Source organism: Ceratotherium simum, chromosome 24, assembly GCF_057802395.1.
Source record: "Ceratotherium simum simum isolate JZ-2026a chromosome 24, ASM5780239v1, whole genome shotgun sequence".
Classification (NCBI taxonomy): domain Eukaryota; kingdom Metazoa; phylum Chordata; class Mammalia; order Perissodactyla; family Rhinocerotidae; genus Ceratotherium; species Ceratotherium simum.
The window spans coordinates 32,358,845-32,369,448 of NC_141923.1; the positions used below are offsets into that span (position 1 = coordinate 32,358,845).

General features: G+C 49.9%; 1 protein-coding gene across 4 annotated transcripts in view; it reads left to right on the top strand.

The window, feature by feature from the left end:
- Positions 1–9,267, top strand: part of MAP3K9 (mitogen-activated protein kinase kinase kinase 9) — a 79,412-nt gene extending 70,145 nt beyond the window's left edge. For all 4 annotated transcript variants that reach the window (XM_014784350.2, XM_087448304.1, XM_004426304.3 and 1 more), the window contains one exon: positions 1,189–9,267. In XM_014784350.2, the coding sequence (XP_014639836.1) occupies positions 1,189–1,673 (485 nt within the window). In that variant the 3' untranslated portion in view covers positions 1,674–9,267. The remainder of the gene's footprint in view (positions 1–1,188) is intronic.
- Positions 9,268–10,604: the final 1,337 nt, after the last annotated feature.

A 10,604-nucleotide genomic window follows, 5' to 3' on the forward strand; every position in this document is an offset into this window, starting at 1 on the left:
CTTCCTTGAAGGGTGAAAGAAGACAAGCAAGTTCTAGGAAGAATCAGACCTGGGACTTTTGTGGGATGTTCAGGCCCTGGGTCTTGGAGTGTGTGGTGCAGTGCTTTCAGGGTACAGGAAGGGCAGGAGCCTAGTTCTGCTTGTTCCCTGAAGAGGAGACCAAACTTACTGGAAGGAATCTTGCACTGCACATAGGAAGGGTATTTTCTGCCACGTGGCAGGACTCTGGCCTCTTATTACAGCATTAGTACAGATACTCATAAGGCAAGCTTCCGCCCGGGCATCATGCCCTTCACCACTCATCCCTTACTCTTGCCTGACTCTTCAGATCTGGAGGTGTGTCCAGGTAGATTGCTGTGCCTGTGCATGTGCCTGCCTTCTCCACCTGACACCTGCGACACCTGGGCATACACACTCTTATCCTGGGTCTTTCCCACCACTATCCCTTGCTCCCTAGACAACCTAGGTCTGACTTAGAAACTGCCTCTAACCTAGTAGGAGAAGAGGGGACGGCAATACCCTTTCAATGAGATTTGAGTGTGAATGACAATTGTATTTTACCATTCGGCTTGCCCTCCCCCTCTTTAAATTTTTTGTTATACTCAAATATGTGACCTCTTTGGGAATAGAGTCCCCTATATTACTCGTCTTTAGATTTCCGACACCTAGCTTTGTTCCCATCACATGTGTATTAAGTGGATGAATTGTGAATGAACAGACATTTCCTTAAGTCAGGGGTCAGCACGCTTTTTTGGTAAAGGGCCAGATAGTAAATATTTTAGACTTTGTGGGTCATTTGGTCCCCGTTGTAACTATGGTACTCAACTCTGCTGCCTTAGTGGGAGAGCAGACAATGTGTGTGGCTGTGTTCCAGTAAAACTTTATTTACAAACAAAGGTGGCTAGCCCATGGGTCATAGTTTACCAACATCTGCCTTAAGTTATTTTGTTACAGACGTGACCCCCGTATGTCCCATTATCATCAGATAGAGGGACCTTCTAGTTCACTACTTTATGTATCCCCAGTGCCTTCCCACACACTGCATGGCACATAGTAGCTGCTCATTAAATATTTGTCATCATGTTCTCCCAAGTGAATAGGGATATGGCAGGGTGGAGAGGGAGCAGAGTATATCTGGCCCAGAAACGTGCCATTGTCTGATGCCTCATCTTTTGTCTCTTTGACCAGGAGTGTTGAAAACCCCCAGCCCCAGCCGAGACCCAGGTGAATTCCCCCGTCTCCCTGACCCCAATGTGGTCTTTCCCCCAACCCCAAGGCGCTGGAACACACAGCAGGACTCTACCCTGGAGAGACCCAAGACCCTCGAGTTTTTGCCTCGGCCACGTCCTTCTGCCAACCGGCAACGGCTGGACCCTTGGTGGTTTGTGTCCCCCAGCCATGCCCGTAGCGCCTCCCCAGCCAACAGCTCCAGCACGGAGACACCCAGCAACCTGGACTCCTGCTTTGCTAGCAGCAGCAGCACTCTGGAGGAGCGACCTGGACTTCCAGCCTTGCTCCCATTCCAGGCGGGGCCGCTGCCCCCCGCCGAGCGGACGCTTCTGGACCTGGATGCCGAGGGCCAGAGTCAGGACAGCACTGTGCCTCTGTGCAGAGCTGAACTGAACACACACAGGCCTGCCCCTTATGAGATCCAGCAAGAGTTCTGGTCTTAGCATGAAAGGGTCGGGGCTGGGCAAGGGGGAAGCAGGAGGAGCTGGGGGAGCTGGCTGGCACAGCCCTATCTCAGAGTTGGACCCCCTGAGATCCAGCCCTACTTCTTGCACTGATAATGCACTTTGAAGATGGAAGGGATGGGAACAGGGCCACTTCAGAGAGTCTCTTGCCCTGCAGAGCCTTTCTGTCACTGTCCACCGGAGGGACTGTGGCCATCAGCTCTGGCTGTGTAGGGGAGGGAGGGGTGCGTGCATGTCCCCACCCTCCAGTCTTCCTCGCCTTTACGGTGACCCTGCAGAGTCACTCAGCCAAATCTGTCTGCTGCTCCCTCTCCTCAGCCGCTGGGTATGCCCAGAGCCTATCCTGGGGTCCCTCTGTTAGCCCTGAATTCAGCTTTCCCAAACACCAGGAGTGGATGTTTTGTGATTGATTTTACTCCTCTGCCACATTCTTTCCCAACACCCATGGATCAGAATCTCATTTAGTGTGAGGTATGAGCTTTTCTGTGTCCTAAGCCCTTATGTGCCAGCTGGAGGACTGAAGGCAGGGTGCCCCAGTGTGGGGCAGAGGAATTGATGGACCTGGTACTGCCTCCCTGCACTTCCAGGGGCCCGACTTATTTATTTAAGCCTACCAGTGGTAGGGGACCTGCCTCAGTGAGAACTGGGGGAGGGCAGGGAGCTAGGAAAAATACAAGTCGAGTTGCAGTAAGGAGGGTAACACTGTTTATCCTTGTTCCTTTTGGAAACACTCAAAAAGAGCAGACACCTGTTGAGGGCACCCATCTCCTATCTAGGGTCGGCCGTGGTCAGACCAGGTTCTAATACAAACACATGCTCATCCCAGGAAGAGTTTCTTGGGAGACTCACTCACTGGTGCCAGTTCTGAAGCCAGAGACAAAGTTCCTATGTTTGTCTCTTTTGTGGTCTGATCTTTATGTCTTAGTCCCTTCCCTTGATCTTTCCTCCAATCCCTGGAATTAGTGGACTTCAGGTTATGTGTTTGGTTGGGAGGTGTCTCTACACTGCACCAAAATAGCATGTAGGGGTGGGTCCTGGACACTGGGAGTTGGAATTGGGGGGATTCCTTCTCAGCAGGCCATCCGTTCTGGGATGCCCTTGAAGTAAAATGGAGCCGTCGGTGGTCCCTTCCATAAGTAGAGATGGTGAGGTGATGATGTTTGTAAGGTGTTGAGTGAACCACTGATGTACAGTAACGTGCAAGTCCCAAGCACTGGGTGCTGACCAAGGCCTCTTGTTTCTGTGCACAGATAGCCCCCAGCGCTGGGCTCTGGACCATGAGCTGGGTAGGAAGGACAACAGGGGCCAACCCTGCCTTTTCTGGAATGTGTTTCCTTAACTTGAATGTTGAGCTTCTTCTGGAGCTTTGTCATGTGGCTCTTCACTATTCCACTTACTCTGTGGCCTCCTGTGTCGAGTGTGCACAGTAGTCTTTGTGTGGAAATAACCACTTGGTTGGGAGTAGAGTCCTTAGGTTGTGCTCCCCTCCCTTCCAGACTCTCTAAATGTTGCTCCACTGTCTTTTATCGTGGAATATTTCTCTGGAGATGGTGGAGGCCAGCCTGCAGGTTCCTTGTGTTTGCTACCTGGATGCCAGAATGGGGAGAGCATGAAGGTGACACAAATAATGAATTTGGTCACTGCTCTCTGTAACTGTGATAGAAGTCACATCCTGGGGATGACAAAAGGGGTGACCGTGGTTTTCAAATTGTTCCTTGTTTTATGAGCCCACTGGCACTTTGGTTCAAGGGCCCCACCTAGTCTTGGAGGAGGTGGCACTGTTGGTTTTGTTGCCCAGGGTTTTGTTATTGCATCTCAACTCTCTCCTCTTTGTTCTGTGAAGCCAGTATGTAAGAGATGATTTTTGCCCCCATCCCCCACTCCTCGGCTAGGAGGGGAAAAAATGCAGATCCTTTCAGCAGTTCCAGCCAACCAAGTGACTCCTCTTCATTCTTGATGGGGAGAGGGACACAGATGGTCTGTTCTGTGCCCTTCCCCTGGACTCTCCATAGCCCCACTATGCCCCTAAACCCCTAAACCACTAACACACATATAAACCCTTGGCCCCACTAAATGGCCCCCTGGTGGGGTGCAGCCTACAGCATAATGCCAACCATGCTGGCTCTGGACAGTGCTCTGTGGTATGAGGCAGGGATTTTTCCTTTGCTTGTTTTCTACTTTTTGTCATTTGGTTAGCTTGCTGCCATCTTTCTTGGAAGTGGTAGTGTAACTGATGTAGTGTAAACTGAGTGACAGCCACTTGTCATTGAGTGAGAGGCTGTACCCAATTCTTGCTCCTCCATCCAGAGGGAAGACAAGGGAAGGCTAGGTCTCTGCAAAGGGAAGAATTGTACCTGCAAGAGGCAGAGGCAGAGTTATTCTGAAGATGCTTCCGTGAGTTTCCATGAAGATGGAGTAGTTATCATCTCTCAGCGCCTCCAAATGGGTGGGGCCCTACCTGCCACACTCTCTCTGTGGGGCAAGGCTGGGCTGGGATAAGGATCTGTCAAGTAACAGGTTTGAGTTGCTTTCTGTCCACTCAGCTTCCCTTGCCTCTATGGTGATGGTCAGCAGCAACCTTGAAGCTGGGGATCAAGGCCCTGCAGTGGCCGTAACCAGCCTCCCCCTCTCCCTTTCGTCAGACACTTTCCCTCTGCTCTTGGCAGGTGCTCACTACATGGAAGATGGTGTTAGGAAACAGATACTGTTCTCTGCCCCTTCTCCTTGGATCCTTCGGCTCCTTCCACTGATTCTAAACAGGATTATCCTCCGTTTACCGTCTTGGGGATCCAGGCCACTGCCAGGGTGGAGTAGACGTCCCAGTTATCCTCAGAGGCTTTGGTGGATTCTCTTAACTTTGCATCCTTTATTGTCCTGAGGGTCTGGTAGTAATGATGACGATGATGATGATGAAGATCTTGCATTTGGGCAGCTCAGAATAGTGCTAACCTTTCCTCCTGACATTTACAAAATTACATCATCTCCCTTCTACATTTGATATACTTGCTGGTAGAGAAGGGGAAATGCTTAAAGATGAAGATTCAAGTGAAGAGATATGGAAAAGCTACTTGGACTGATTGCTGAGTCGGGCACTGGTCTCTGAACGGGTTGGCTCTGTTCCCTATTCAGCTTTTGCTGTCTGACCTCGGGCTTGTCTCTTAGCCCCTCTCAAATTTCCTTCCTGTAAAAGCCACTATCACCTGCGTCCCTCACAAGGACACTGAGAGTACATATCAGAGCAGGTCGCTGAAGTGCATGGCTCCCTGCTGGCGACAAGGATGAATTGCTAAAGCTGGCAGTGTGGCGCTCACCGCCTCTGTCTCTAGGGGACTCGCCTACTGTTTCTTCCTTTGGCTTCTGGAAGAGGAATGATTTGGAGTTGGCTTAGCATGACTAATGGAGACCATGGTCAGGCACATACTCTTCTACGGCATTTATGTAGCACCTGTTGTTTACAAGCATCCTTCCTAATTCCCCCACTTAACTTGTCAGGCTGATCATCCCCAGCATTAGTGTCTTACATGGGAGGAAATGGGAGATGTGGAGGCTGGAGGTGGGTCTCTGATTTCATGGAGTCATTTCCAGAGTCTAATTTATTTGGAGACTGGAATAAGGCCGATTCCTGGAAGAATCTTTGGGAAAGGGTCTGCTGGCCTGTGGGACATGGGGTTAGGTTCCTCACGAGACACCTTTTCCCTCCGACCACAGTTGCTCAGGGACACGACGAGACACCCCAAGAGCGTCTAGGGCTGACTTGTCAACATTCTTGCTCCACAGTCCCCGCGTTGGAGGTCCGTCACAGGTCCTGCCCCCATGAAGAGGGAGACACCTCCCGAGCATTCCTAACTCTTCAAGCTCGCTTTTAACAAAGCACAGAGCAGCAGATACTGAAGACTGATGGCTGTGAATGGTACGCTTCAGGGTTGAAATGTCCATCCAGCAGGCTCCTCTGAATTTTCCTCATGTATTTAATTAAGACTGTGCCTTTGACTCAAGTGTGTGAGGGCCCTGCCCCGTCAGGCAGGTGAGAAACACTCTATTGCCTCTTGAAGGATTTGGGGAAAGAAGCAGATGCCAGGCTTCTCCTGAGGGCTCTGCCAGAGACTGTAGAACCAGGTCAGAGGTGAGAGCTGCTCGCAGCATGTTGTGATCATAAGTGAACGTGGTGGCAGGGGTGGCAGGAATCTGGTGATCTGAGCTGCCCCCCTACTAGTTGTGTGAAGTTACAAATGTCTCTTCCCCTCTCTGGACCTCTGAGCCCAGCTGTGACCTGAGGATGATGCTACCTTCCCTCCCTGAAGCACGAAGTCCTTCCAACTGTAAAATGTATGGTCGTGGAGCCCCAGGTCCAGCACTGATAAGCCTCACCTTGCTTGATGGCTGCCTTTGTGGAGAAAATTGTGTGTACGTGTGTGGTTGTAGGTCAAAAACTGTCGAATGTCGGCAGTTTCATTGGGTTCAACCCACCAGACCACCTGCCCCTCTCCAAGGCTTCAGGCCTGAGGATGATTTCTTGTCAAGCTACAGTTAGGAACACATTCCCAAATGCCTCTCTTCTTTCAGACAAATCATTGCTTTCTTAGATCAGGAATTCAAATTAATAACAATCCACATCAGAAAGGAAAACTCACTGCTGCTTCCAGGCCTCAGTCCCTGGCCCTTTCCTGCCTTGCTGCCTGGGTGCTCGCCACCCCAGGCGCCGGTGTTGGAAGGCAGTAGGCAGAAGCCGGAGTCCTGGCTCATTAAGGCTAATTAACAAGGTTTAGGTGCCTAATTAGCCTGACCCAGCCCTGGGCTTCTGGTTGGCTGTGCAGGCCAGGTGGGCCTCTCATCGACTTCTTTTCAGATTGTTGACTGAGTATTTTCTATTTATCCTGATGAGATATTGACAGGCCCACCTCCTCCTTTGTCCATTTCTCATCTTGGGCCCTGGAAGCACCCTGTCCTCCCTGGGCTGCCCTGGGAGCTTTGGCATTTGTTCTTTGGAAGGTTGGGCTCACTCCTTAATCTGGAGCCGGGAGGACTGGTCCTTCCTGATTCTTAGCGCCTGTGGTTCCCTGTGTCCCCTGCCCGTGGCCTCGCTTTGGATCTTTAGCTCAGGACTGCAGCTAGAAGTAGAGAAGAGCCTCGGGGCCCAGGTGGATACAGAGCCAGGAGGTTTTCCACCCCTCTCTGTTTCTCTTGGAAACAGACTCAACCTCTCCCCTGAACCATCTTCCCTCCTGACTGGTCTGACCCACCCTCCCTGCAAACACCCACAACCTAGCTCTACTAGACTGATTGGCAGGCGTGGACCTGACAACTAGATAAGTATCTCAGGACGGGACACTGGAGTACAATTCCAGAGGTTCAGAGACAGGCCTTTTCTACTGGGATGTGTAGGGCGGACATCCAGGAATTTTGCCCCCAGAGGTCAGATTGGTTTATGAAGAGGGGTCCTGGTGAGTGATGGCCCCGTGGATATGGGGTTACTTGCGCTGCACTTACTCAAGTCCAAGACCGAGTTTCAGAGGTAATATGTTGCCCACATTCCTGAAATCCTTCACACTTAGATACCTGCTTTGATGGATTCTGGATTTATAAATTTTGATATTGTGTTCATCATGGATTTTTTCATTAATTTAAATATTTTAAAATACTGCATTGAAATATGGTTTATCTTGATTCCTGAGGTTTTTGGTGCCCTCTTAAATTTTGCATCCCCGGCGAGTACCTCACTCACCTCACCCCAGTCTCAGCCCTGCCTGCCCCTCACCTGCATCTGTGATGGTGCCTAGGCAGAATGGTGAAGTGGGTTTTAGGTTTTTTCTGGTCCCCCTTCCCCTCAGTCCTGAGTGAGGGAAGCTCTCTGGGAGTTTTTGCATGTAAATAGGAATGTGTTGACTTACAGCGTGATGCACGTAGGACAGCTTTCCAACTTGGACCTACAACCAGGGTGATGTTTCCTTGAAGTTCTCCAGCTTCCTTTCAGCTTCTTTGAAACCCTGAGGCCAGTGAGAGGCATGTCTGTTTTCGGGGAAAGGGAAGTAATTACAGTGGAGAGGATCCTTTAGATTCTCATCTTCAGCCTCTTGGGGACGTCTTTGAATTTCCAGAGGAGTGAATAGATCGTTCTCGCCCCCAGATTTCAGAAAGGACTGCAGCGGATGGAGGCGTTTTCAGTCCCTGGCATGCCGAGAGCGGCATCTCTGGCACTGTGCCTGGCCCACAGTGACCTTCATGATGTCGGCCAGCACGTCACCTCCACCAGGATCCTTTTCACCATTATCGTTCTGTGTCGTCTTTATTTCACTCTCGTTATTTACCTCTTCCTCCAGTTCCAGAAGCCATGCTGGCTATGGCTCTTTTCTTCATCACTGTCAGAATGAGGCAGGGGTTCATCCTGGCCTGGGGATGGGACTAACAAATTATAAGGAACCATTACATTTCTTCTGTGTGGGAGGTGCTGTCCTAGAGGTTTATATTCTTTTTTTTTTTTTGACTCAATAATCCTGGGGTGGCAGGGTATTACCACCATCTAAAGATGGGGAAACTGAGGCTCAGATGGTTATGTAACGTGCCCGAGGTCACACAGCTAGGAAGTGACATTGCTGATCTGCTTGACTCCAAAGCTGTCTCACATTGCTGATCTGCTTGACTCCAAAGCTGTCTCACATTGCTGATCTGCTTGACTCCAAAGCTGTCTCACATTGCTGATCTTTCTCCTCCACCATTTCCTCTCCACGATTTTTCAGGGATTTGTTCCACGCAGGGGTTGAATGTGTCAATTCTCTAGCTCTTCTCCCAGGACCACTGAGGGCCTGTGGGGCTCCGTCCTCTGTTTCCAGCCCACAGTGGCCCCATCTTTGCCACAGCTTCAACCCACCTCCCTCCCAGTCCCTCGAGTTTGGAAGCCTTATTGTATAGCTCCTCCTTGGGAACCTGAAGGCAGGCTTTTGCCTTTTTGTCGTGTGGAGCCACAGGCCCTTGGTACCCAGTTGTAGCAAAGAAGGGAGATGATGGACTTGTCAACTTTCTCCTCCGATTTTCCTCACTACCCATCCTACACACACGTTCATGTGCTCACACACAGATTTAGTCTAAGACTGTGTCTGTATCTTCTAGAGGATTAAGGAAAGGAGTTAAGATGGGTTTTCCTTAGTTCGCAGAAAAGCTTTCTTTGGGATTTTCCTCCCCGTTAGAGCCTTCGAGTCCAGGTGAAGTGACAGTTCACAGACATGTCCATTTTCTTTCTCTGTGATTAGCTGCTAGTTTTCACCCCTAGGCCTTCCCTGCTCCAGTGTCTTGTCCACATGTCCTGACCCTGTGTCCTTGAATTCCCATTTTGCTTTGGGATTTAAGTTATTGTAATTTGTCAACAATATTTAAAAATAGAAAAGCCCTGAAGGAAACTTCTCTCAGGTTCTTTTCTTTGGCTTTTTTTTTCCGAGGTACTGTAAATTGTTAACGAGGGGTGCCAAGCAGGCTTGGTTCAATGGCTAAACCTCTTCTCGTATTACAGTGTAATGCTGATCTCAGCCTGGTCTTGCCACCAGAGCACACACAGACTTGAATAAAACTGTTGTAACAATGACTTCTGGTTTGCTGTGGTGCTTTGTAAACTTGGCCTTTCTCCTCTTTTCCTTTTAGTTAAACAAGATGCCCAAGTAACTGGCTGTTTCTGGGGATTTTCCATATGTAGGAAAAAGATAACTAGAGAGAGAGACAGATGTGGTGCAGGAAAGAGGAGCTGAGTGAGGAACCTCCCTGAAGGTCCTAGAGCCCCCACTGGACCACAGGGGCCTTTCTGAATGGCTCCTGCCCACGTGGTTCAGTCTCGTCTCACAACTAATTTTCCCACAGTCACGGATTTTGGCTTTCAGAGCCCCTAGCGAGTGTGTGCTGTCTACCACTCCCTATCCTTACCCACGCTGACACTCCTGGTGAAGATGTGAATGGGGCTAAGAGGACAAACACAACTGGAGTTGTACGCTCCTAGACAAGATTTGCCAGCTGTGAGTCATGGGTTCCTTGTGGTCTTGAAACTCTTTTTTTTTTTTTATTATTTTTCCCCAAAGCCCCAGTAGATAGTTGTATGTCATAGTTGCACATCCTTCTAGTTGCTGTATGTGGGACGCGGCCTCAGCATGGCCGGAGAAGTGGTGCGTCGGTGAGCACCCGGGATCCGAACCCGGGTCGCCAGCAGCGGAGCGCACGCACTTGAACGCTAAGCCACGGGGCCGGCCCCTTGATACTCTTAATGGCACTTGTCAGCTCTGTGACCTTGAGCAAGCCACTTAACCTCTCTGGGCCTCTTCTGGAACAAGCTGATCACAAAGCAGCCTTTGTGCTCTCACTTTCCATGATTATGTGTTGGGTGGGGATGAGGGTGAAAGCAGACAGAGAAAATCTTGTTTGGGGCCATTTTTTGCCACTTTAGTTCCCTATTTCATCATTCAGCTGCATGTGGAAAAATGCTGTCTGAACTACATGGACACCTCATGCTTGAATGCTGTGACCTTTCATCTCATTCCACACCTCTTAGCCCCTTCCTCTGCAACCCGGGGAGGAGTGACTGTGAGATCTGTGCTGGATGCTTAGACCGTGAGGAGAAAGATGACCTTTTGCTGAACTTCAAGGTAGGTTTGACTGGGGCCCACATATCCTTTGTAAGCAGATGGAGCAAAGATGAAAAATTGACCAGACTCCTTGCTGGAGAAGATGCCATGAAAGGCGCCAGATGCTGTGTGCAGGTATATAAATTGCCCCGTGTTTCTGGAAAGCAGTTTGGTCATGTGGCTTTAATTCTATAACATGGGCCCAGAAATAACATTTAGTAATAAAAGCCAGCTACAATGCGTCAAGCATCGTGCTAAGACTTGACCTGCATTATCTCATTTACAATATCTCAACATCCTTAAGATAGATCTC